General features: G+C 41.3%; 4 protein-coding genes across 4 annotated transcripts in view; all 4 read right to left on the bottom strand.

Moving 5' to 3' along the window:
• The window catches only part of trpm6 (transient receptor potential cation channel, subfamily M, member 6), a gene marked incomplete at both ends in the record, with an annotated part of 23355 nt that extends 21256 nt beyond the window's left edge, over positions 1-2099 (bottom strand). Inside the window, 6 exons of the mRNA XM_080852589.1 lie at positions 32-156; positions 445-658; positions 800-986; positions 1222-1260; positions 1372-1451; positions 2094-2099. Coding sequence (XP_080708715.1) covers positions 32-156; positions 445-658; positions 800-986; positions 1222-1260; positions 1372-1451; positions 2094-2099 — 651 coding nt within the window. The remainder of the gene's footprint in view (positions 1-31; positions 157-444; positions 659-799; positions 987-1221; positions 1261-1371; positions 1452-2093) is intronic.
• A 3490-nt stretch (positions 2100-5589) lies between these two features.
• On the bottom strand, positions 5590-11062 carry carnmt1 (carnosine N-methyltransferase 1; the record flags this gene model as incomplete). The annotated part of the gene is made up of 8 exons (XM_080852051.1): positions 5590-6264; positions 6964-7067; positions 7172-7285; positions 7496-7674; positions 8145-8285; positions 8380-8546; positions 8869-9064; positions 10926-11062. 8 exons carry the CDS (start codon positions 11060-11062, stop codon positions 6079-6081), a joined length of 1224 nt encoding a protein of 407 aa, XP_080708177.1. The 3' UTR covers positions 5590-6078.
• Positions 11063-11613: 551 nt separating this feature from the next.
• Positions 11614-13532, bottom strand: LOC308375854 (serine protease inhibitor A3L-like; the record flags this gene model as incomplete). Its single annotated transcript, XM_080852049.1, has 4 exons — positions 11614-11811; positions 12055-12199; positions 12382-12649; positions 12791-13532. The coding sequence occupies 4 exons, from the start codon at positions 13530-13532 to the stop codon at positions 11614-11616; spliced, it is 1353 nt and encodes a 450-aa protein (XP_080708175.1).
• Positions 13533-15282: 1750 nt separating this feature from the next.
• trafd1 (TRAF-type zinc finger domain containing 1) lies at positions 15283-27367 on the bottom strand. Its single transcript, XM_080852045.1, has 12 exons — positions 27288-27367; positions 25262-25308; positions 24939-25074; positions 23406-23459; positions 22622-23048; positions 20452-20715; positions 20254-20318; positions 19212-19466; positions 18751-18877; positions 18065-18293; positions 17712-17772; positions 15283-16191 (listed from the first exon to the last, which is right to left on the bottom strand). The coding sequence occupies exons 2-12, from the start codon at positions 25294-25296 to the stop codon at positions 16153-16155; spliced, it is 1692 nt and encodes a 563-aa protein (XP_080708171.1). The 5' UTR covers positions 25297-25308; positions 27288-27367; the 3' UTR covers positions 15283-16152.
• Positions 27368-27685: the final 318 nt, after the last annotated feature.

The following is a 27685-nucleotide window of genomic DNA, read 5'->3' as shown; positions in this document are numbered from 1 at the left end:
TACCCTACCCTGCATGCTATGTTGAACTCACATCTTTTCCTATAAGGTCAGTGTGGTTCTCAATGGCTCCCCAAGGTGTGATTCCAACAGCATTTCTCTTGTGCAGGTCGTGGGTGCCATACTCTTTCATGGCTTCTCCAACATACCTAGACACACCTGTAATGCAAGCAATGCCAATACAGTCACTTCAGAGATACACAGTCACAGCACATCCACAAGAGGCAATTCTACAAGAACATATGGTGGGAATCCAGTATCCCTTTTTCCCCAATAACGGCATAAGCTAATTTGGCATGAGTCATAATTTTAGTTACTAACAAGCAGAAATAAACTGTGTTCCCCCTAGTGCACTGAAAGTGAGAGCTAGATGGCTTTAGCTGATGCAACCTGACTGCTAAATCATTGTAAAACATACCTTATGCGTAGATTAGAAGATGCACTCACCTGTGTTGATGCCATCTGTGAATATCCAAGCCCCCGTGGTCTCTGCTGCTCGAATGAGCCCTTTACATAAAGCCTGTGACACCTTAGGGGGCAGAGGGAAGTTGTCGGCGCCGCCGTGGACGGATATCACCAGCTTTGGCAGCTCCATCTGCCACTCCCTCAGCATCAGGTGTGTTAGCTGCTCTGCTTTAGTGTCGCATGACATTCTCAGGTACTGCAGGTGAGACCACAACAGCCATGAGGCTACAGCACTTCAGGTGCATAAGGGTAGTATGAGGCTTACATACCACCTCTTACTTTATTAAGTTCACTTTATTTACTTTACCACATTAACCAATATTCATCTATCACTTACCTTGGCCCTACATGACCTCTTTGCGCTGTCCTGGAAGTCGATAGAGCCAAAGGCATCTGTCGGACTTGTTTGGGTGTGGATCTCTACGGACCACTCCGCAGCATCTTGAGTAAGCTTTGCCCGCGTGAGACTGAGGCTCCTGGTTGGGAATGCCAAGTGCTCCCCTATGAGCCTCCCACAACAGCACCTGGTGAAGGCAAGATAATTTAATCAGGTAAAAGATCTGAATTACAACCACACAACAATTGGTTTGTTTGAAAAGGGATACAAAGTATGGTATTTAGAAAATGATCATGGGGTTCAGGCTTTGAGCTCCGTACAGCATATTGAGATGTTTTTTCTTAATGGAACTATATAGTAAATGAATGGAATCGAATTGATGATGCTTAAGAGACCATTACAGGAATGACAAATTGCTGTACCTGATAAGATTTTGGCACACCTGGCAAACTGAAAAACATCTGTAAAAATAAAGAATTTAGTTTTTTTTTTACCAGAGAACAAAGTAGCGCACGCTACTGCTTGTTAGTGTATTCTGTTTTATGAGACATAATATAATAAGTCTATTGGACCTGTGGGTGTCCCGGGATGCTGGAAGAAACTTCACACATTCTCTCTTGAAGAAAGTTTCCTCAATCCAAGTTTTACTAGCCTTAGGAAGAAAAATATCAGAGAGACAATTAACTACAAATTCCCTAATGGACATTATCAACCCATTCCTCATAACATTATTTTCCCTTACTATAGGAGTAAATAGGATGGCGAAGTAAACCACTGTCAGTCTGTTCAGTCTGTGAACATGTCTTAGATAAATATGTGATTTTGATTCATCAATTACATATTAGCCTATGTGCAATGGCAAGCAGTTTACACTTCTATGATATTACTGACTTTACTGTTGTCAACACCCTTCCGATTGGGAAATTCAATCGAGAATTTGTTTTGTATTCGAAGACAATGGGATAATTCCGTGAAGCATAAAAATCCATGGCGCTAAAAATACTACGTGATAAAATACGAAATTATTCTCCGCTTTACCAAATCTCCAGAATGTCCTTGGGTGTCCACAAATAGTTCAGAACTTTGTACAATGAAAGCATTTTGGTATTCGCATGAAGTATACACAGATACCCTTCCTGGTATTGCACGGAAGGAAATGCATTCAGTATCTGTAAAAACAGCCTGTATAAACACCCCACCCACCCTGAAAGACATGAAAAACTAGGCTACGTCTAGTTAGAATTTGTTGGGAGACAAGGATAATGAAGAGCCCAAATAATGAATCACTACATACCGGCATCACTGCGTTCACTCATTCGGAGAGAGAAAGGTAACAGTGCTTTAATGTGTCTGCTTACACTGCTTGACAGGTACCTTTGGGAAGGATCACATTTGAAAGCTGAAAAGACGAGAAAGGACAGTGTGCTTATTCAACATCTTCGCGACAGGCACATGTGATTTAGCTTCAAATGCCTTATATATTTAGACCAATAGAAGACCAAATAAGTCTTTGAAAAAGTAGTTTTTCTTGTGATCTGATCTTTACTGACTAACATTTTGTAAAATATGACAACACTGCAACACTCCTCTATTGGCAAACACTGTAACCTCCTATATCCCCATTTGTGAACATTATATCAATGTGTAGGATACTTTTTGCGTCAAACAAAACAAAATATCTAATAAATCTGTCATAAGCATATATGAAATCTTTCATTCTACCAGTGATTATATTACATCAACATTTGTAAACATTTCTGCTGCATTATGTCTCACAGAATTCAAGCTATTACCTCAATTTGTCACGTCTACTGTAGCCTACATCTCTGTCTACATGTCATGAATTTTGCCAGACTCGAATGCCTCTAGTGCTGTATTGTAAACTGTAGGAAGGAGTGGGTGGGATTTTCCGATAAAGTGGCGTCACTCCAGCACTTCTGTGGGCTGGATTTGAAGACCCACCTAAATCAACACATCTCCATCATTTTTCAATAAAAGCTATTCATAAAAACATCACTACATGTAATGGAGTTTAAACCCACGTGTCATAATAGCCAATAATGAAAGTTTGAGTAAACTTAAAGCATCATAGCCTCATGTCATGTTAATTGCCTGTTCTCTCTCTATAATTTGCAATAATTCCACCTGCTCACATATCACCAGGGGCATATGCTAAAGAACTGAACTATGGGGGGTTCTGGGACCACGTGTTGGCAAACAACTAAGTTGGTTGATAGGCTATGTCCCAGCCACCTATCCACTCAGGTATGGCAGTGTTAACAAACACGAATACAGCACGAGTTCTAGTTTATCACATTAAGCTGATCAGATTTCCAGAATGCTTGTTTAAAAACTGCCCGCACATAAATAAAGGGATAGGCTATTTTATATTTCAATTAAACTATTTTATGTAAACTGTTCTAAGATCTCTTCGATGCATATTCTACACCGATAGTCGTCTTTTCTGTTTTAATTAACACAAAGACCGCGAAAACAACAACAAAACACTTAAGAAACCTACCATGCAGTTTGTTGGATCACGCCGTATTAATGCTTTGCGCGGGTCTCTCACCTCAGCGTTGGATCACTTATCTGGTGTAAGCTCAATTATCAACGTTCAAAGTTCATGGACCGCAGCTCCTTCATCAACCCCCCACCATATAATAGGCATTATAAATAATTGCTGTAAAATCCCAAAGGCTATGAAGGCCATGCGTGAGCATAACATTGAAAATAAAAATATCAAAGATGGGAGAGGGGGGGATATATATGAAACAATAAATAAAGTCAATACTCATGAGACAAAGCCCAAAAATGTATAGGAAACACAAACATTTAATTGCCAAAAAGCAATAGTTATACACATTATGACAGTGGTGGTGGAAGTTCACACAGAATTATCTTCCATGTCAGCTGATCCCTTTCAACTATCGTAATACTAATAAAGCAGAACAACACCTAACTGAACAGGTACAAAGGGAAACATTCATACATGTGCCAAAAATGTACATGTTATCGGGAGTTCACAGTCCTACTCTTACTCTTTAGTTTGATTGCAACAAATGTATACCTATTTAAGGCAAAGCATTAGAGCAACAAAGATAATTATATGATTTAGATGACACGGAAACTACCCTGACAGGCGTGATGGGCCCCTCCTGACCATATAGGAAGTAACAAGCCCCATAACAAAGCCAAAAGACTGACCTCAAATAGACTCAAATACCCCAAAAAATCCAGTTCACCAGAATAATGCAAAACCGCCATCAAATGACATCAATTTCACTTCAGAGAAAAATTCTAGGTGAAACTCAGATAAGCTGATTATACGTACATATGTTTAGTGAAGTCATTTGTTTAGGCCTGTGTTTATACACTGCAGATATCCTAGTCTTAAAGGGGAATAGACATTCACATATCAAGTCACCTCTTTGTGCACTCAGAGAAAAATAAGTACTGTTTGAGTGCACAAGCCTTCGAGCTCTGAGATGCACTCAAGGTCTGAACTACTGGGAAACTCAGACATCCTCTTCTCCCCTCCTTCTCTTTACGATCCTACACAATGACGACATTTCTTTTTCAGGTCTCCATGGATTCAAAGTCTCTGGTGTATTGTGTTGCTGTGGGTCCTGGAGACTTGTAGTTCTGCAGCAAAGACATGTCAAGCTGTGGCAGAGGTGCTCTCCAGAACTGGAATGTGTTGAAAGTAGGTACATCCTCTACCGCTTTTTCTGACTCCTGGAAACACAAAACAATCGAAACATTCCTGTAAAGATCTCACTGTATGAGCATAATGTAAAAGGTTTACACTAACTGAGAAATAAAAACTGCACATCTGATTTATACACATATCACTAAGACAACGGGGATTATTAGCTTTATCCGGTGTGTTTAGAGAAAACACTGATGTTTTCAGTCACGTATATCAGGGCCGCAGGATTCTGTCTTCTCAGGAGCAGGACTGAAAACCTGACACAGGTCTTCAGCGACACCATGCGATTTACAATACAAGTTCCCTTGCGTTCACATAACAGTAACTCTCGTAACCAATGATTTGACGTAAGCTAAATATCAGTTAAATGATGATGAAAAGTATAACAAATGCTTTTTCATTACATTTCGAATATATTCTGCCTCGTGCAGATGGTTCTCCTCGCGTGAGCGTTTCTTTGATGCAACCTCCGGTGCCACAGACTGCGACTGCAAGCCTGCCTCCCGGAATCTTCCAGAATTGTTCTCATTATCAGTCGAGACTGTCCAGCTCGTCTTGCTTTGAAATGACTTCTTTCGCGGTCTAGACAATTCTGGAGTTTCTCTGTCATCGAGATAGTTTCTTTTTCTGCAATGGTTACTGAGGAAGGAGAGCAACGACGAAGCGTCTGCGTCTTGGACAACTCGTATACCTGGTAACGTCGTATCGTTGCACAGAGACTGAAAACACAGTTTTTTATGAGGGGAATCATGATAAATTACTCCCTCTGCCCTCCTTTTCGTCATGTGTGCAGCACACACACGCCAAATCAAATTTCCTTTGTAACTGTACTTCAACAACTACCAGAGGCCGACCTATGTGGCGCGTTTAAAACCATAAACTGATGTCGACACAGGTTTTTTTGTGTCGTCACTTTCCTGCGCCGACGACCTAACTCCAAGGCTCCCCCTAGTGGAATAGCATGAACAAGTAAACAATCCATCGATGTACGGCCAAATAATATGTATGAAATTGAATGATTCTAGTATGCTTAAAACAGTACCTTCAAATAACTTCCAAGGATGAAAAAATAAATATATATAAAAAAACTTTTCGCTTTATTGTAAAGTTGCCCCATGATATTCACATAGTACAGAAATCCATCCAATGTCCAATTGTATATTGACGGGTAAAATATCCAGTGGTGACAAGCTGCTCCCAACTATAAATCAGCACCCTGAAATGTCAACAAAGACTAATCCCAGGCCCAGGGATTCTCTGTGGGTAGACTAAGAAAATAAATAAACACTGGCAGAAATATGTCCCCCCAAAAAAGTGCAACAGTAGCACATTTCAAAGGGTGGACTACATAAAAGTGACAAGAGGCACCTAACCGTGGCATATATGTCCTTAGAAGCGGAGAAACGGCATTTGTCAAATGCAATGCTAGTGTCCGTTTTAATGGCTTCATAAAAGATGATTTTTGCTGTCCGCGATGAAAAAGCACGAGTGGGAATCAATGGTTAGTGCTTTAGAGTTACAACTTTCTAGAGCCCTGTGATTCTCACAGCATTCAGTCAGTGGGATGTCATGTGGTAGTCTGGTTCCTTCCTTCTGTCCACTGTGGCTCCCCATGCTGGTCCTCTTCCCCATCCTGCTGGCCATTGCACAGATGGACTGGTTTCCGCATCACAAAAAACACACAGTCATACAAGTACTTGAGCATGGAGCGATCGTTCTCTGTGTACGTTGTGGGAACGGATTCTCTCTCCACCTGCAAAGTTAAACACAAAAGGAAGATCAGGACACTTTAAAGCCAACGGCCGGTAACCACAAAATACACATAAGTCGAGCCTTACAGGATGACATCAACTTGCTGCAGGGAAGCAATGACATAAATCTAGAATTAAATTCCTCTGCAATTTAGTAGGCTAAAAATTGCACGTGTTTAATAACAATATATTTTCTACATCACCACACAATGACACCTTCCCTTATGATGCCAATTATGCATGTAACCATTTACATATTTTTAAATATGTTTCATTCAACCTCTTTCTTTACAGGCCCCTGACCAGCAACAGACACATGCATTTTCTCCAGAGAGATTAACAAGATGTCATCCAACAGTAAGAGTAAAAGAGCTGGAAATTTGGGTTTGGGTTGGAAAGAGTGCAGTTATCATAAACAAGAAGAAGATTTTAAGTGCTACTGCAATATCTTTATTAGTTGCAACTCAGTGACCCACATAGTAGTGTAGTTAAACATGTGGCAAATACATTCCACTAACATCTGAAGTACGTTTGGAATTATCCACTAAAAGATCCACAGTTAAGGTAATCTCTTTTCATATTTGCAATGGAAAAAAGGACGACTACCTGAAAAATGTATCCAACTTTATACTCACTTCATCTTCACCATCTCCATATGATTGAAATATGTAACACTCACACACAAGAGATTCTAGATTTACCTCCAGCTCGAATCCATATTTTAAGATGGAAGCCTTTACATCTTCATAGCTCAGCTCAATGGAAAGTTCATTCGCCATATTTTCAAAATGGTACAGTAGTGGACCTGAATGAAAGAATGCAAATATACTTCTCAGTGAATCAAGGAAGATATTGGCATTTTTTACAAAAATAATTTGTAATTACTATAAGTCAATGAAAGAGACTCACCTAAATTGATCCACACCCCACCAGGTTTCAGAATGTTCCAGATAGTCTCCACATAGTCAATAACATTATGGGCAGTGTCAATGAAGAAACAGGTGGCTATGCAGTCCCATGCATCTGTGAGAAAATAACAAGTATTTCTCTGTAAACAGGTCCAGAGGCATGAAACAAATAGGTTAAGGTGCAATGCAGATCCTTATCGACATGAAATAGTTGTTGATGAATCAGTTGTTTCTTTCAGCTTTAGCCCCAGCCCCTAAAGAATTGACAGATGTAGCACTGGAAAAAAGCTGTCCAACATGTAAATAAAATGTGGGGGTCACTCACCTGGTTCAGTGTACACTTCCTGGAAGTCTCCCGCCACCATGGAGAAGTTGGAGTTTTCCGGAAGACTCTGGGGGTTGATGTCCGGGAAGGTAATGGGCCTAATCTGGTCTGAGGACCTTTTATTATTGCTGAACTGGTGCAACCAAGGGTACAGGGTCATAGAGTTCTCCTTCTCACACCTGAGAGGGAATGCAAAGGCTGGTCTTAAGACTGGCAGATATACTAGCGCCTCCCACTGTTGTGCTGGTCCTGCCTGCCTGCCTGCCCTCTTCTGGCTGTTTTCAGGCCAGTCAGAGTTTTTGAGGATGGACCAGTTCACCCACATCTACAAAGGAGAGCACATCGCTCAGACTTCAGAAGAAAACCACACAAATGTGTTCATGCAGAGCTAGCTGTTGAAGGGAATCTTAGTCACGTGCGTTAAAGATGGATTCCCTGGAAGTCAGTGACAAAATGTTGGTCATGATGCGTCTCAGTTTAGCTTGAGCTTTGATTACACTCCAATGTCAACTAATTATGTAATGGGATATACCTAGTAAAAACAACCACTAGGGCCTGTGTAAATAGTCTATTTTAAGGTGCATGGGACAATGTATAAATGCACATCCTAAGGTACATTAATCATTGAACATGGTAGGTGAAGGGTTACCTGTTGAGCACAAAATGGGAGGAGAAGAGCATGAAGAAGCTCCATTCATTCCCCTGGCAGGAGTAGCCATGGCGTGCGATTTCCCAAGCTAGCCGACCCAAACCAGCACCAGGCACCAAGACGTTGACCTCCGAAACATCGCTGGCAACACAAAGCCGTTTACGGAAACACTTAACGTTTGCACAAAAACGCTTCAGATTCAAATGAACCTTAACACTGTTTTATGTGGACGCACCACTGGTCTGGCGGAAACTGTCTCTGTATTTCGTCGATGAGTGGTTGGTAGCAGGAGTCTCTCTCTGCCTTCCCGGTGTCGCTCCAGTCCCGTACAAACTGCTTGATGGTGGATTTGAGCTTGTCCATGTCAAACGTGGAGGAGGGCTGCATCTTCCTCTGATCGTCCTGAAACAGGGTGCAGCAGCAGGCAATAGTAAACTAAAGCCATGTCTTACATGCACATTAGAATGTCTGTCAAGATGCCTTGAATGCCGCTAAAGCTAAAAATACACCTGTAATCAAAAAGATGGGCGAGTTCAGAGGGGACAAGTCATGCTGCAGTTCTACTTGACTGGCATACTGAGCAGACACTGATCACAGGCTATTTCAGATTTAGTTGTGGTCAGAGTTCATGTTTGGCACCGTGTAGACCCGGGTTCGAGTCTGGATGGGGTGACTACGCTCTCCCTTCGCTACATAGTGACTTAACTAAAAAAAAAAAACTCACATATTCACCATACTCCATGTTTTCAAACATGTAGACGCAGTTGTGGATGATGGCCTGCAGCACTTCCTGGTTGTGGTCGACACAGTTACGGATCTTGTCCAAGTTTGGCAGAAACTGTGGGAGAAGATCCTGATGGTGCTGTGGAAGGAACCGGAACTGCCGTTCTGCCCGGTTCACCCGCTCCTGCACATGCACTCTAGACACAAATGCGTGCACACGCGAGAGAGAGAGAGAGAGAGAGAGAGGAGAGAAATCAAACAGCGATTATAGGGATAAATACTATACGAAATAGAGAAGAGAAGAAAAGAAAATTCCAGAAGACATATCATCGTCAAGGGGCTTTAGTGTGGTAGTAAAAACTGTACACCTAGGTGGACTTGGCTTGGCTATTCACCAATGTTTGCTTTATTTAACAAATATTTAACAAACAGGTTAATATAGGCTACCACCTATTGGCATCTTTGCAAGCTTTTATCAGTACCAACTGCCCCAGAAGGCAGGGCACTACACCAATGTTCACTGTTGGTGTGCACTGCCTAAAAGCTCACATTTAAATGAAACCAATCACATTAGCACCACTTTGAGCTTCATCTGGCATACACGCCACCCATACGATGTGCACTGGCAACATGTGAAGTCTTGAAGACTCTAATTTTTGTGTGAGTGCAACTATACTAGTGGTCGTACCTTACATTTCCCTCAGGATTTATTAATTCAGGTCAAGCCAAGCTCATTTAATCTCTTGAATCCCACCCAATTTTCCTGGAGATTTTCCACATTGGACACATGTCTGCCTTTTTGTATCCTTAATCTATATGCCAAAGAATTGCAAAATGGGAGAAATAATACATATAAAACAGGGATATTTTTAAACAGCTGATGTGATATAAATAACACAGAATATAAGACAGTGTATACACAGTCTCCATATAAATCAGTTAGGCATTTTGGCAGGCAGGGGCGATATCTATACAAAACAACCCCACACGTTATGATCTATCTTACTGAGTAGGGTTTCACAGTGACTCACTAGTGATTAATCACTGTTCAGAAAGTAGGCAACCTACATTTTAAAGGTAAATCATTGGTTTTCCCAACAAATAATTACTTACTAAAAAGACACGCAGTACGCTAGTAAAATTGGAGAGGCGTGAAACAGATACATTTTCAAAAGATCTTCAAAGGACAAAAACCCCATCTGACCAACCCAACCGAATCTGCAGCAAACGGAACCTGTCAAATCCAATTATGGATACGACATATCGTACTCTCTTAAGTAAAACTATTACCCATTTGTGTAGATGCATGGAGGACAATATGGGCCACCTGAACAATACATTGTAAATCACTGCTGACTCTGAGCTGGGCGGGTGGAGGCTTATAAACGTTTAGCACACATTTTTTATTTTATAGCCTTTGCCAAAAATGCTTTGATTGACAAGACAAATGCTTGTGGTAAAACACTTTCGTTTTTTGCTGCTGAGATGCAAAACTGATCAGCAGTCAATCACAAATGTCCTTGCAGTGACAACACAATGGCAGGTGCATCATATGTAGCCAACCAAACAAAATCAGGAAAGGACATTGCTAGATGAGCTATTCCACTTTCACATAGAACATTTTGCAATGACGCTTACAAATGTATCGATAGCTACCAACCAAGTTCTGGTCTGGGTAGGTTAACGTTAATACTCAGATGTTTTTAGAAGGATTTCTTGTTTTACAGAGTGTGTTACATTCTTATCATAGTAATAAAAATGTATATAATCTTAAATCGTAAATTTGCTATCGACTAATTTACAGGATTATCAGGCTACTAGCGATTTAGCTAGCTAGCATAACAGTTTTGGTAGCCGTCACAGCCAGAGACGTTACTTGTCAGCTGTCCAAGTGAGCAACGTAAAGCCTAATCGATAACCAACCACCTCTAGTTATACTTTTGACAAACGTTGTGCTAAATTGACATTTTCTATCCAGCTAATTAAGCTAGCTATCGACATCATATTCCAATTAGCTAGCTAGCTACTTATGTGTACAAGAAATTGCAGTAACGTTACCTATAATATCTAAATGCATCGATAACTTTCCAAAAGTGCTGCCTTTCAAGTCTTGTTTCCTCTTCGGGTGAACATTTAATTCGTTCTCGATACAAATGTCCTTCTTCTTTATCTCCTTCCCCAGTGTTTTCAGCCATGGCAGAAAATCGCCAACAGCAGCCACTTTACTGCTGTAGGCGTAAGCAATCGAAAAAACCGCCTGGCGCATGCACGTTGATGGATTTCAGCATGATCGATTGACTCGTCACCAGTGGGCTTTGTTGTGAGGGGTGTTTGTTCAGAAGCGAAGATGGCCTTAACCTATATCGCCGTGCGCTCTCCGATTAAACAGGTTAATATACCACCGATGAGCATCCTCGCAAGCTTTGATAAGGGCAAAGTGTACTTTTGTTGGTGTTTATGAGGTTTATGCAGGCCTTTAGGTTACTCCTAACTGCTACATTTTGTATAGTGAGAGATACACATGGGGCATTTTGAGGATGGCATGCACACAAGGTAGTATATGGTTGAATTTCGATATCAACTTAAAATAAAGACAAAATAGTTTTTCCGCTTCTCCCAAATTGACTGCACATTTTATTCCCAAGCAAAACTTTGTATGTTTGTTTAATAACTCAATACTCTAATCAGTAACAAAACATATTCCAGTTCCATTCAATTCACAAAATCTTAACATCCATGAGCAATTTCATTTTTTCGCTGGGTTGACCACTTTTCCCAAAAACAAGATGCTCATTGTCTCATGGTTGGAGATCAAAACCATAAATGGCCGATCAAATGTGATCGTATCAAAGGGTCTAAAAGACAAAGGCCTTAAAGCCACTCCTGTAGCTGCAGATGCTGTTGACCCAGTCTCATCTATATCAAGAGTGGCTTTCTGTACAACCTTAAAGAAACAGAGGGAGAATTGTTAACCACATACATATGAATCCAGTGCTGATCAAAAGCATTTGGATAAAATACTCATCATGCAAACTAGTTATCAACTAGTTATACAGTTAGGCAGGACCAAACATATCCTAGTTGCTCTTTCAAAGAAAGAACATATGGCAATACTTAAAAGTTATATTTGTTAATTTAATAGGTCATAGACATTGACATAGATATAGAATAGGTCATAGATACTTACCTCTGACACAAGAATAGGTTCATTAGCAATGCCAGTAAAGTTAGCACTATAGCTAAATATGTTTGACATTCCCATTTCACTCAGAATGTTTCTGAGGGAATATGATGTTTCAATGGATAACTTCGGAATAGACACCAGGGCTTGCCTAGAATAAAGAATACCTTCCTTTAAATCGTCAAATCTGTGTCATTTTATCTCATGAGAAGTGCAACAGGCAGGTTTTAAAATATAACTTGTAAATAATTTAGTATTTAATTTATGAAATTAGCAATTCATTTAAAATGGCATTTCATATTTAGACTACTAGGAGTGACGCCAATAATTTACCTTTTCTTAGTCCATCTATGCCATTTCGCTACATGTTCGGGGCATACAACATCCTCTAGTCCAGCCAGATCTTTATCAGGAAGCAGAAGCATCATGGAGACTGATTTGGTGTAAAACAGCTGAAGAACAGTGGTGGATATTTCCTGGTCATAGTACACACTGTAGGCATGCTTCCTTGTCATCATCTTCACTGGTACACTGGTTGTCTCATTCACTCTAAATAATCCATCTTCGGTCATTTCAGGATTAAAAGGAACATCCCATTTACCTGCAAATGAACATCAACAAAAGTAGATATAGGTATATAGAAAGGTATATAGATATATAGAAAAGTAGATGTTAATAGAATTTCATCTTTTGTAACACACCGATATTCTTTTTAGAACACAAGGAAGATCTATCATCATACCTTTAAAATATATGTAGCTAACAAGATACATCACAGTACCAGGGTCCAACTGGTCCACCAAGTTGCTAATTTTCCCATTGGTCTTAGTCTTCACATAGTCGTTGATGATTTTAGCAGCCTCTGTAGTCTTTTTGAAATTAGTTGTGAGGCCATCAGAGAGGTAGAAGTTGTTCATACGTTCTAGAAAATCTGCGTTTGGCTTGAAGGCATCACTCACGAACAACGCACTTCCAGCTCTCAGGTCAATCTCTTCTTGCTGGTTGAGATTTTGCAGGATATCACGAAAACCTTCGTGCACCTCCTGCTCTGTGACGTGCGAGAGGTTGAATCCCAGCCCGTCAAAGAGCTCCTCGTTGGTCTCACCTCTAGCCCCGAGGGTTAAGGCCGCTAATGCAACTGACAAACTCAGCGGAGAGAAAAAGACATTCTCGTTCTGATATTCAGGCTGGGACACAAGTTGCTTATACAAACGGAAGGCAAACATGCTGTTTGGGCGAAACAGTTTGATAGTACTATTGCTTGGTCCATGTCTGTGGCCATGTCCATGTCCATGTCCATGTCCTCGCCCGTGCCCACGTTCGTGCCCGTGTCCATGCTCATGCCCATGGTCACGTTTATGTCCATGGCCACCTTCATGCCCATGGCCGCGACCTGTAGAGGATCCCCGTTCTCCATCTTTATGACCCCCACAGCTGGAGAGTGCTAGGGATGTGATCAACAAACACAGGATTGCTTTTTCCATCTTTTATCTATGAAAAAAACAAAACACATTGGATGTTCATGGACATTGCATGCAAACATATTGATGCCTAACAGTATGTATGCTGTATCACAATACACAGAAGTAGCTACTTTTGCATTGGTAAACCTTTTTTTAAGCTTTTTACCATCAAATAATATTTTTAACCCAATTAAACAAGGAAAACAAAGACGTAGTCTAACAATACATCTATTTCCATTCTATTCCAAGCTACACTAGGTGATACTATACCACTATTTTCTGTAACATGCATTCAGAATATTCCACTAAAACGGAATTCCGTTCCACTTAAATGACTTATTGGGGTTTAAAAGGCAATAAGAGAGCTAGAGTAGTTCTTGCAGCACTCACCCTCCAACGCAACTGGTATGCCTCAATCCAAAGTCTCTCAGCTACTGCATGTATGTATAGTCCTGAGTTTGATCAGTCATCAACCTTTAAACTGTTTTTCCCAATAGACAAAGCTCACACTAATCATTAACCGTCACATCAATACTAGCACGTGATGTTAGGAAAAGTGAGTGCATTAAGAGAGAAAAGGGAAGATATATAAAATAAGGAACACGCTAGTGAAGAAATGTCCTGTTAGATGTGGTCATATAAGGTGCATCATTGCCACCTTCCACCTAATATCATTGTTGGTATAGCTGGTTGAACATACAAAAACCTGTAAACAGCTAGGATATTGACTAATTCTGAACAATGCTATAACTACTACTTTTAATACCAGTATTTAAAACATTTGAACATGCTGAGGCCTCAAGACTGCAGATGAGCGTAAGGGGGAGAGAGAGGGAGCTCGACGAACTATCCAAACATGCGCGCGGTTGCCAACTCTCACGCTTTTGGCATGAGACACAAGGGTCTATTTTTTATTTTATTTTTTTCAAAAACACGTGTTCAGGCGTGCCTTGAAAGTTGGTAACCCTGGATACGACCAACTACACTTCCTAGTGGTAAATTTCATAGGCTTGTGGAGTTACGTACTTAAGACAAATATGTACAAAGTGTACTTTCTTTTGTAAGCTACAAAAAACCCTATCGGCTTTTCTGCAAATTGTTTAAGCTATTTGGTTAGACTCCCTCCTTGTCACGGCGTAGACGTTCTCGCCATGGATACATTTAGGTTAACTGACTATTTCTGATGTCCACCATGAATAACACATGAGCATATATACATTTGATGATAATTGAAAAGTTAAGGCTTGACATAATTTAGCCTGCCTGTGGATTTATTCTCACCAACTGGGCCGACCAACACGCTCTATAAAGGCGTGGCTCTGGTTAGTCTTGTTTTATTTTCACGAGGCAGGCGTCATCTATCCGAAACATCGAAATGAAGTTAACGTTTGACATAATGTATCTTACCCGTGGATGACTTCTCATCAATTGGGCTGACAATAGGCTACTTGTAACACACTGCTGCTCTATAAACGTGGGCTCGAAGTCCGAAGTAGACCATACGTGATGATGACACCAATTAGGGCCTAAATTGATCCCCCCCCCCCCCCCCCCAGTCTTGATATAGATTATTCCAGGATGGCTGTCACTTTCAAACTGATGAGGCATAAGAAAGCATTGCCTTCAATCACTACAGCATAAAACAACATGGCCTGTAAAGGGGTTCAGAATTATAAAGAATGAAAATAAACTCAACAACCTGATTTAACACAGTCCATCCAAAGCTATTATGTCAGCAGGTCTGAAGAACTATGAGCTCAGATGGGTTCATTAGAGTCCTTTATTCAGATTATAGTCTTTCCACAGAGGAGAAGAGCATTATGTTATGCATGAGGATTTCTGGTTAAATCACACATATGCTTTGGACCCTGTTCTTTGGGGGACAGCGTAAACAGGCAGAGTTATCAAAGTTTCTTTCACTGCCATGACCAGCAGATCTTTCTCTCCCAAGATGTGCATAAGTAAAGTAAAGAAAACCGGTCTAACAAATCTCAAATCAAACTGACAGAGGGAGAGAGAGATTTTTTGAAGTCAAGACATAATTATCAACCCAACCAATATGCACCCACATATAGGCGGTGATCTAGAGAACACCACATGTTGTATTTAAACACATACATATTTTGAAATATAAAACTTAAGTTATCCTTCCATATTTTTGTCGATAAAGAATTAACTTTTAAAAAGGAGAAAGTATAAAAAGGCTATAAGATATACATTATTTAGAATAAGGAATAATAGACACAAATGCAGTGCAAGAAAGGCAGTACATTGGTCAGAAGCCACAGAAATATTACATTCTTTAAAAGGAGAGTGCAAAGGATTTTCTAAAATAACACAATTAGTTGCAGCTTCAGAAACAAACAAAATGCCTAAATAGCATGTAAGGTGAATCTGGACCATTCTTAAATAGGCAAGACCTGCGACTTTTACACACATACCTACCATACTTTAGATACGTTATCAGAAATGCTCTTGATACATTGATACTCTTGAAACTACATTTCTGAACAAGCAACAAATTGTGTAATTTTGTAAAAATCGCTGTTGTTCCCTTTAAGACAAACAAACACACAATTAAGTTTAGACTCTTGCAGTCGGTGCAAAGAGTATATGATGATGTAGTCTTCCTTCACACGCCTCAAGACTCTTCCTTCTCCACATTCTGTTTCTTTGATACCTGGAAAATAGAATAGAAATATATATATATATATATAACATATGAACCAAAAAGTACAACTACAGGTGTAGCAATATTGCTACTGCTCCTTGTACAGTCAAGACGGAAAGTCTGTACACCCCTTTCACCTTCACCACGTTTTATTACGTTACAGATGTATACTAAAATAAACTGAGTGAATCTTTTTGCCTCAAACATCTACACACAAAAGCCAGTAATGACTAAGTGAAATCAGGTTTTAAGAAAATATGCAATTGTATTTGACTGACAAAAATAGGTTATTTAGGGGTTACATATCTGTACACACCCTTAGCCTAATACATGGCTGCTGCACCTTTGGAAGCGATTACAGCTTCAGGGCGTCTTGGGAAAGAAGCTAGGAGCTTGGCACACTTGTTTCTGGACATTTTTGCCCATTCCTCTTGGCATATCCTTGCATGCTCCGTCAGGTTGGATGGGGAGCGTCGGTACACAGACAGTTTCAGCTCTTTCCACAGATGTTTAATTGGATTCAGGTCTGGTCTCTGGCTGGGACACTCGAAGACATGCACAGACTTTCTCCGAAGTCACTCCTTTGTTCTCTTGGCGGTGTTCTTCCGGTGTGGAAGGTTGACCTTTGTCACAGTCTGAGGTCCAGAGCACTTTGGAGCAGGTTTTCTTTAAGGATCTCAGTGTACTTAGCTGCATTCATCTTTCCCTCTATCAGGACTAGTCGCCCCATTCCTGCTGCTGAAAAACATCCCCACATCATGATGCTGCCACAGGCATGCTTCTTATTAGGGATGGTTTTAGCCAGGTGATGAACAATGTCCAGCTTCCTCTAGACGGGACGCCTAGTATTCAGGCCAAAAAGTTAAATTTTGGTTTCATCAGACCAGAGAATCTTGTTACTCATGGTTTGAGAGTCCTCTAGGTGCCACCAAGCAGGCTGTGAGGTGCCTTTTACTAAAGAGGGGCTTCCGTCTGGCCACTCTCCCATAAAGGCCTGATTGGTGGAGTGCTGCCTGGATGGTTGATCTTCTGAAAGGTTCTTCCAACTCCACATCATTCCTTTGACCGCAAGGCTTTGAGTTTGGTCTGAAATGATGCACTGTCAACCGTGGGACCTTATATAGGCAGGTGATGGCCATGTCCAAACATGTCCGATCAATTAAATTTACCAAAGGTGGACTCCAATTAAGTTGTAGAAAAATCTCTAGCAGAGTCAGTGGACACAAAATGCACCTCAGCTCACTTTTGAGTGTCATATCAAAGCGTGTGCACACTTATGTACGTATGATATTTTATATTTAGATTTTTAATAAATAAACAAATGTCTGTAAAAAATGTCTAAAAACCTGTTTTCACTTTGTCATTATGGGCTATTTTGTGTAGTATTTTGAGACCGAAAATTAACTCAATCTATTGTAGAATATTTCTGTAACGTAATTAAACGTGGAGAAGGTGAAGAAGTGTGCAGTGTTTCAGGCTTGACTGTACTTTAACAGCAATTACTAGTTCTTCTGGTATGAATACCGTACCTTAGCCGCCCCTGTGTTTCGCTGGCTTCTGCGTCCCTCTGGCCTTCCTCTGAATGGATGGCTACCGATAAAGACATAACAAATTAAAATATAAGTAAATCCTAAAGTACAACCCTAAACAAACACACGTTAATGTCAAGGAGGCTATTCAAAAACAGAGCCTTTTTTATGGTAGACAAGTAAATCCTTGAGCATCTCACTTAAATGGCGCGTGTTATTTTTTTGGTTTTTGGTGGATCCCTTCAGCTGGGGCCATAACAAGCACTTTGATATGATTCAGAATCAACAGAATGAACACCTAAGAGACTTTGTCAGTCAGTAAAAAAAATTCAGTAATTTCTGATCGCGATTACCCAGGAGCTGCTGAAGGGCTGACTGTGGGGCTGAAGTTGACAGGTGAGCCTCCGTGGCCATCACCTCCTCCGCGATGGAGTTTATTCTTCCCCTGCAGGTCTGAGTTAGTGTTCTTTCCATGAGAGTGCAGGCCAACGTGGGAAGAGACTTTCCAGGAGTCCCTGGGTGACGCCCCGGATCTTGACCACCCCAGCGAGGCCTGGCCCAGCAGGTCCTCCTCAGGGTCTGCTGTAGATGGATAACAGTGTTAGGTAGTGTGATGTGCAAGAAAAACAAGTGGGTATTGCTGTGTCTCAAAACAGCAACTTAACAAATTAAAGGCAAAATGTTCGATTCTTGCTAAAGGTTGTTGATGTTTGAGCTCAACAGCCAATCAAATAACATCCCTCCCTTCCATGGCCCTGGAGTAACGTGTTTACTGGCTGGAATTGTTTATGGCTCGATCCAGGCCAATATGTTTGTTTCTCATTTATAGAGCTAGGACGCACACACAGAACAGACAGCTAGAGGACTGTGAGGAGCAATGTGCTGAATTTGTCAAAAACTATATTGCATTGGAATTGAAGACTGCACCTTTAAAATGATCCCAACCTAGTTAAATGGGTTGAAGTATCTATTTTTAAGCATTAGTCATTATTGCTCTAGTTTGGGTGGCCATGCAAGCATATGATCTGAGAGTGCTAACCTTGGTGTCGAAGCCTCCTATGGCGGTCAGGAGAGCTCCTAGTAGCTTCTCTGGGTGGAAACAGAGGTTTCTGCGAAGACACTTTGTCCACTGGATAAGTCATTTGTGGCCGGAAGTCACATTTATCCTGTTAGCAAATACAAACAGCATGGGTTAGGACCGAAGCTGAGAGGCACATGAAATCCATGCAATAAAAAATCAAAAACACTGCAGCTTGACTGCTACCCTCTTCATTAAGATACATAGCTGTAATATTTGCCAAAAGAGGGGAACACCAGAATGGACCATCAATGAAAGATTAAAACAAAATCACCAGGTCAAAGGCCAAAGGCCATCTGCTTACGAGACATTGAGAATTCTTAAGAAATGCCTCATAATAAATGTTCCATGTCACTATGTCAAGTGGGTAAAACACATAGATTATACACAAATTAATTAGTTCTGTTCCACCTGCTCATTACCTGGTGGTGAAAGACTACATTTTCCTCCAGTGTGACGCCACAGAACTCACAGGGAATGAGCACATCGCCCTCTAAGGGACTGGCGGGTGGACTGCAATAGAGCGGAGACACAGAGCGAGGGAGGGTGGGTGGACTCGGAGGGCATTCAGGCATGTTCAACAAACTGCCAACACCCTGGCTTGTGCTGTTTTCATAAGGGAGAGAAGGGGGTTGCTTGCTGAAAGAAGCGATGGCTGAAGCAGGGCTGCAACCAGTCTGTGTGAAGAAGAAATCAGGGATAGAATAGTCTTAAAGGGGACAACCTGGTATTAAAAGACCACTCAATAATATTTCTCAATAATCCACACATCTTTATCATTTTGTACCAAGAACATATAATATTCCTACTATGGCAGGCCATAAGAGAGATCTTCACCTAATGCTTTCATATGATAAACTGCATCTGTGTACCTTAAAACATTTCTGCCTAAAAGAGAGCTGACAGTAAAGATAATAATAATGACACACAAGCAAATAAAAAGGACCACACATTGATATCATACAACCAGTTATTGAAAAATATTTCCTTGCAAGTCTGTGGACAATAGCCATTCAGTGGAACAACAAAAGCCCAGCAAAAGGAAGGAAGTGAGTGGAGGGTGAGCTCAGTGTAAGTGGCAGCCTGTAGCGGAACGACCTGGATACATTTCCCATACACACAGAAACATCTCAAAACAAGGGAGGCAACTAGAGTCAGGTTTCCCTCCTCTGTTCATAACCTGACTTCTATTTACTTCGCCTCGGCAGCTCATCCTATTCTGCATCAGCACACATGAAACTGTGTGACACACTGAGAATACCACAGTATCTGGCCAAAGTCCTTAAACAAGTATATAAATATAAAACAATAAGAAAGTACAAAATAAAACCATCATAAAGGGGGGAAATTAGCTTCAGGCAAGGACTAAAGGCAGCCAATGGAAAACATTCATACAAGGCCGTGGTGCAAGTCGCTGGGGTGATGCCAGAACTTATAGAGAGACGGCACACAAAGTCATCTAACCTGGTGTAGAATGAGGTCCTCCTCTGGAAACAACTCTTCACAGAACTCACAGGGTAGCATAATCTCTGAGTATACGTATAAAGAAAAGCACAATCAGACTCACAATGGAGAGGTATTCACCAAGAAGTCAGTTTACTAGTATGACCAGATTTGTGACCGAACAAACATAAATGCTGACACAAAGGTGACCAAGCTGACCTGATGGACTGTGGCTGGGTGGGGTGATGTTACAGAAGTTGTTGCTAGCAGGAGAGAGCTGTGACTGGAGGCTGCTATGGACAGGTGTCCTTCCGAACTGGTGGTCCCAAACGTCTGTCCACACGCCCTCCTGGCCGTCCATGTCCTCCAGGCTGAGGGCCAGCAGGTAGTCCAGGCTAGACGTGTCATCAACAGGAAATTGGCCCGGAGGCCACAGCAGACTGTTGTTGTTGTTGTTTCCAAACTCTGTATCCTGTTCCAGCACTGAAATAGAGATAAACATACTTGTGTTACACCAAATTAAAAACAACGTTCGCGTTTGCCAACATTGGGCACTCAGTAAAACAACCTACATTTCAACTCTGCACCTCATACAGTGGGGAAAATAAGTATTTGAACCCCTGCCGACTTCGCAAGTTTGGCCACTTGCAAAGAAATGTGTGATCTAGAATTTTAATGGTAGGTGCATTTTAACAGTGAGAAACAGAATATCAACAAAAAAATCCAGAAAACTGCATTTTATAAGATTTATGACTTTATTTGCATTTGATGCAAAAAATAAGTATTTGAACCCCCAGGCAAACAGCAAGAATTCTACCTCCCAATGGCCAGTTATGTGCCCAAAAAGCACACAGATTAGTCCTCATTAGTTCTAACCAGGTATACCTGATCTCAACTGGTGACCTGTATAAAAGAAACCTGTCCAAAGAATCATACTTCACACCTTCAACCTCACCACCATGGGCAAGACCAAAGAGCTGTCCAAGGACGTCAGAGATAAGACTGTGGACCTGCACAAGGCTGGAATGGGCTACAAAACCACCGGCAAGCAGCTTGGTGAGAAGCAGATAACTATTGGTGCGATTATTCATAAATGGAAGCAACACCAAACAACTGTCACCCGCTCTAGGTCTGGGGCTCCATGCAAGATATCCCCTCGTGCGGAATCAGTGATCATTCGAAAGGTGCAGAATAACTCCAGAACTACACAGGGGGAGCTTGTGAATGATCTCAAGGCAGCTGGGTCCAGAGTCACCAAGAAAACCATTGGCAACACACCACGCCGTAATTTTTTGAAGTACTGCAGCACTCACAAGGTCCCCCTGCTCAAGGAAGCGCATGTACAGGGCCATCTGAAGTTTACCATTGCACACTTGAATGATTGTAGGAAGGATTGGGAGACAGAATGCGGTCAGATGATACCAAAATCAAGCTCTTTGGCATCAACTCGACTTGCCGTGTTTGACAGGGGGGGGAATGCTGAATATGACCCCAAGAGTACATCATACCCACCATCAAGCATGGAGGTGGAAACATTATGCTTTGGTGCTGTTTCTCTGCCAAGGGTACAGGACGACTCCACCGCATCAAGGGGACTATGGATGGGGCCATGTAACGTGGAATATTGGGCTCGAACCTCATTCCCTCCCATTGAAAACACAACCTTAGAGATTTGGAGAGGATCTGGAAAGAGGACTGGACCAAAATCCCTCCTGAGATGTTTGTAAACCTGGTGACCAACTACAAGAAACGTCTGACGTCTGTGCTTGCCAATAAGGGTTATTCCACCAAGTACTAAGTCATTTTTGTCAGTCAGTTTTGGGGGTTCAAATACTTATTTTTTGCATCAAATGCAAATAAAGTCATAAATGTTATAAAATGCATTTTTCTGGATTTTTTTGTTGATATTCTGTTTCTCACTGTTAATGTTCACCTACCATTACAATTATAGATCACACATTTCTTTGCAAGTGGCCAAACTTGTGAAATCGCAAGGGGTTCAAATACTTATTTTCCCCACTGTATATGTAGTTTAGCATGACTGACTACTGAACAGAGTTTGTGAAAACAAGGTCCATGAACTAGGTGAACCATGGACCAAGAGACTTCATGTGACAAGGATTTTCATGCAGCTCTCCATTAAGGTCCCTCTCCTGACATTAATTAACCTCTAAAAACTCATTCTGTGTTCCTCAAAATTACACATTTCAGAAGTTTTTTTTTCATGAAAAAAATCCCTTTGCGGCATTAAAATGGCTTGGATGTAACTCTACATCTTTGCCTCATCTAGTATTCGCGGAGCTATTGATATGCAAATTAGATAGCACTGATAGCCCCCGAATGGTCGAGTGCGGATATGACCATCTTCAGACATTAGTTGTTCACTCACAGCGGCTGAAGTCGTTGTTCCTGGGCGCAGTGTTCCTCCTGCCCCTCGTCCCTACTGTTCCACGGGTGCTGTTGTGCAGTCTGCCCTCTATAGGTCGAGGTGGTGCTCTGCAGTCCGTCGCTCCGGCGTTGTTGTTGTTGTGGAGGCGCTCCTGGGCCCTCAGTAGGTTGTGGATGGAGTGGGCCTCAAACCAGGCGCCCGGGGACTGGGGCTCGGCCCAGCTGGAGCTGCTCCTCTCCTGGGGAGGGGTGAGGCTCCCGCACAAGGCCGGGTGGATGTCCTGCTCCCGCAGCATCACGTTGCACTTGCAGACGGGGCAGGGCTCAGTGCGGGTGCCGCAGTAGTCCTCGTGATCCCCAGCCTGGGTGAATGCCAACTCTAGATTGCAGTACTGACATGGAACCAGGCGCAGGGGGCACTCTGAAATCTAGGGGAGAAAGGAGAATGTGTTCATTCCATTTATATTATCATATACTTTTTTCAATTCACATTAATGTAAATACATCGGGTGGGAGGGTCAAGTAGACTTTGCATACATACAGCCCACTTAGTACAAAGGTGTGGACAGTCACACACAATGTGACTACATTTCATTCTCAACAACTCATACACAATGGTTTAACAGAACTAACATAAAAAAGGAAGATTTGTACTTCAACCAAGGGAAGTTGAAACTCATGTCAAGCAAATGTGTTTAGTTTTAATACTATGGCTAAGGAATTTTAAATACGATCATGTGACTTGTCTTCAACATGTGAAACAATATCAAATAGAAGATTAACACCTGGTGGGACTCCATTTGCCTTTTCTCCACCTTCAATCCACACTTGCACTGCACCTACATAAAAAAATTAGTGACGTCAGAAAATAAAACAGGAAAAAACGTGTAGGAATTTAGTTAATACCACAGCCGTGTCTTATTGCAAGTCACTGCTTCCTCACTAAAGATAAAATTGTATGGGCAACAGGTGGGCTATCCCCGGGAAGTGGCCTTATTTGTTACGAACATACAAATAAACTCCTCAAAAAAAGTTTGGAAACATTTCTTTAGTCGATTATCCCTCCCCTTTAATAATACCAATTGGTATTGTATTGTATATCGTTGGAAAGCCTGATTAGTCACCTTTACAACGAGGAACAATTTGTAAGGATCGTGCATTCGTGGAATGAGCAACACAGCTAACCGTGTGGGTAGCGGCCCACATTTTTTTGCCAAAATCCCCTGCAAAATTCTTCTGTTGGTATTCACTCTTGTTTTGTGTTGTTTGGTGGATTGGATGATTCTCCCACAGTATTAAGGAAAAAACAACACATATTGACTATTTTTACACTTTATTCATTTTACACTGTCAGGGACCTCAGTAGCATGTGGAAGATCCATACACAGCCACAACAGCTTGGCACCTCCTGTGGGATGGCATCCCATTTCTAAACCAGAATTTGTAGCAAGTCAGCCAACATGGTTGCGTTGGTCACTCTGGCACGTACTGCACGCCCAAGCAGATCCCACAAGTATTCAATTTGGTTTAGGTCTGGACTCACGGCAGGCCTTTCCATCCTCTCCACTCCCAAGTTCTTGAGGTACTCAGTGATGATCCTGCCTCTGTGGGGGCGAGCGTTGTCATCCTGGAGGATGGAGTTGAGTCCCAGATTCTGGAGATATGGGGTCGCCATTGGCTCCAGAATCTCATTCCGATATCTCACTAAATTCCAACAGAAGAATATTGCTGGGGATTTTGGCAAACATTTTTGGGATGCTACCCACACGGTTAGCTGTGTTGCTCATTCCACGAATGCACGATCCACATGCTACTGAGGTCCCTGACAGTGTAAAATGAATAAAGTGTAAAAATAGTCAATATGTGTTGTTTTCTTCTTAATACTGTGGGAGAATCATCAAATCCCCCAAGCAATTCAAAACAAGAGTGAATACCAACAGAAGAATATTGCAGGGGGTTTTGGCACATTTCTTTGGGCCACTACCCACACGGTTAGCTGTGTTGCTCATTCCACGAATGCACGATCCTTACAAGTTGTACCTCGTTGTAAAGGTGAGTAATCAGGCTTTCCAACGATATACAATACAATACCAATTGGTATTATTAAAGGGGAGGGATAATCGACTGAAGAAATGTTTACGAACTTTTTTTGAGGAGTTTACAAACCAACACAGTATACAACATGGAACTACTGGAAATAGTGACCAACAAGCATCTTAACGGGAGACTCTAAATAACTACCAAATGACCATCAAGTCTGGGTGTTGTTCTTAACTAGACTGATGTACACTAGCAGGCTGTAGCACTGACAGTCTTACCTGTGCATGCTCTTGCTCTCTGTGCTGCTGCAGATCAGCCCGTGGGACAGGCTCCTGGCACACGTCACAAAGGGCAATGTTTCTGCGACAGTGGATCTCATGAGTGGTAAAGTTAGCTTCTGGTATGTCATGCTTGCTGCAGGGGGAAAATAAGTACAGAGATCAGATTTACAGCAATATAAACAAAAAGGGACTGGCTGCCGTTGATTTGTGGAAAGATGTGAATGCAGATAGCAAGAACTTAATTGAAACCATAATGAAATGGGAATTTGGATGTTTGTTTTAGATCTTGTCTTGTTAAATTATATCCAATAGCTCCTTACCAGTTCCCGCAAAACTGAGTGCTCTCCTCTGCCATTTCCTGCAAGATCTACAAAAACAGAACAAAAGTTTCAATGCAACACAACCCAAACAAAAATAAACATTACTATGTGAATCACCCACTGTAAAAAAAAAAAAAAAAAAGTTTTCCTTTAAGAGCAGTTTTGAATTCTGGGATAGAGACGATTATGTGAAGGTAAAGTGAGTTTCAAAGTTTGGTTCCAGTATAGGAGAAGGCCCTGGCACCCATTGTACTAAGGTTGATGGCTGGTAGTGCCAGTAGACCTGCTGATTATGACCACAAGGAGGGGAGGGAGTGTAAGTTTGACAGAGGCAGGGGAGAGATTATGAAGTGCTTTAAATGTTCATAATAACATTTTAAAGTCATCCGTTGTGACATAGGAAGCCAGTCTAATTGAATCAGCAGGAGTGTGACATGTTCTGTGGACTTTGAACGTGCAATAATCTATACTGCAGAGCTCTGGGTAAGTTGAAGTAGGTGAACAGGTTTGATGACACCAAGGCTCTGAACCTTGGAGTGGAGAAGGGTACGGTGCAGCCTTATATGGAGAGGGTGAACATTTTCATCTTCACAACAGCTGATTGACAGCTAAAAAAACAAGTCTTATTGCTGTATAGTTTCTAGTAATCTTCGGTCATTCACAAGTTGATGTCATCAGGACAAGCCGTAATCGTGCTGGGAGGAAGAGAAGCACTGAGCTACGTAGACATGTAGAGGTGAGTATTGTCAACATGACAGTAAATGTGAACAGCATGACGTCACAAAAAGATATTGCAGAGTAGGAGCTGTGTCCCGTCATCAAGCTAGAATGTGAACCACTGATAATAATAATAATAATAATAATAATACATTTGATTTGTATTGCACTTTACATCATACAGATCTCAAAGTGCTACATATACATATAAGACAACAACAATTAACAATGATTAGAAGAAAGCTTTTGAAAAAAGATAAGTTTTCAGGCCTTTTTTAAAAACGTCAATAGACTGTGGGGCCCTGAGATGGTCAGGGAGGGCATTCCACAGCCTTGGGGCAGCAGAGGAGAAAGCCCGGTAACCCATGTGTGATGTGTGAAGTGTGATGTACACTGCCACATAATCCAATGTTGTTAAACATTGCAAAAGTCAGTGAAAAATGGTGTCAAAAAACGCACTGAGGTCCTGTAGGATGAGTAGCCTATGGAAAGTCGTCCAGCATCAGTTTCACAAAGGAAGTCATTGGTAATCTTAACCAAAGCAGTTTCTATGCTGTGTTAAGAATGAAATCTAGGTTGGAATGTTGATAAACAGGCACATATTAGGAAAGCTTGGGAAGACAGTTGTTCTCATGTGGTTATCTTGTATGCCCTCTCCACAATGAATCTTAAACTGTTTTGACGTCAGATTACCAGTTCAACTTCCAAGCAAAACATTTTTTGCGTTAATTTATTTGTAACGGTACTTGCAGCAACTGGTTGTAGCTGGCGACAAGGGGTAATGATCCTTACCTTGTAGTTTACAAAATATTAAAGATAAATATGTATTGTACTGCTTCAGGAGCAAACTTTAACTGTCGTGTTCAATTAGTGAGCTTGCAAAACTAATATCTAACGTTATCGAACTATCGACGAAGTAGCTACGGGTAAACAATAACAACCTATGCAAACACTTAACCTTATGCTACATTGACAATGCTATCTAGCCCGCTACCAACAAGTTAGTCCAATCAAACAGTCACAAGACGGTTCTTACTCGCATCCTATTTAACTTGTTGATGTACATTCGAGTAACAGAGCTTTAAACATGCGAACAAAAGGCTTACCAGGAAGCTGACGTAAAGTAAACCCAGGAAATACCTGAGGCTAGTACGTTAGCTAACTAACAGTTAGCCATCTAGCTAACGTCAATTCCTGAATTCTTTACCCAGTCGTTGGTACCAACTTGCTTATCACCTTATCGCCAAGCCAAAGCCTGGCAATACTTTCCGTACTATGGGCTTGTTACACTCCATGCAGTAAGTATTACCTTAACGTTCAACGTTGTGAGTTGTGAAGTAACGCTTTATAGGTCAAGACATTCATCCACATCTTTTGGAATGACTGTTCATGCGGCTGCGTTCAAAAGCTGCTCGGCAATCCCGAAATCGGAAGCGCTCTTGCAAAAAAGCAACAACATCTGAGCCTTCCTACTCTGCGTCTTAGGTTTCGTTTCACCCTGACAACTGGATTTTGAAAATGTAATCAGACTTTTACTCAGAATTGCTAATTCAAACATGGCTGAATCTTTTTCAAGTGTTAAGTGTTTTCATGGTATAGCCCAACTAAAAAATACCAGTTTTGTTATTGTCTAGAATTGCAGCAGAAGTGGAAACATTAATATACACTATTGGCTACAAAATGCTTTCCAAACTATGCCTTACTATA

Source organism: Sprattus sprattus (assembly GCF_963457725.1).
Source record: "Sprattus sprattus genome assembly, chromosome: 15".
Taxonomy (NCBI): Eukaryota; Metazoa; Chordata; class Actinopteri; order Clupeiformes; family Clupeidae; genus Sprattus; species Sprattus sprattus.
Note: the sequence above shows the minus strand (reverse complement) of the source record. Positions and strands in the feature narration are given on the sequence as shown.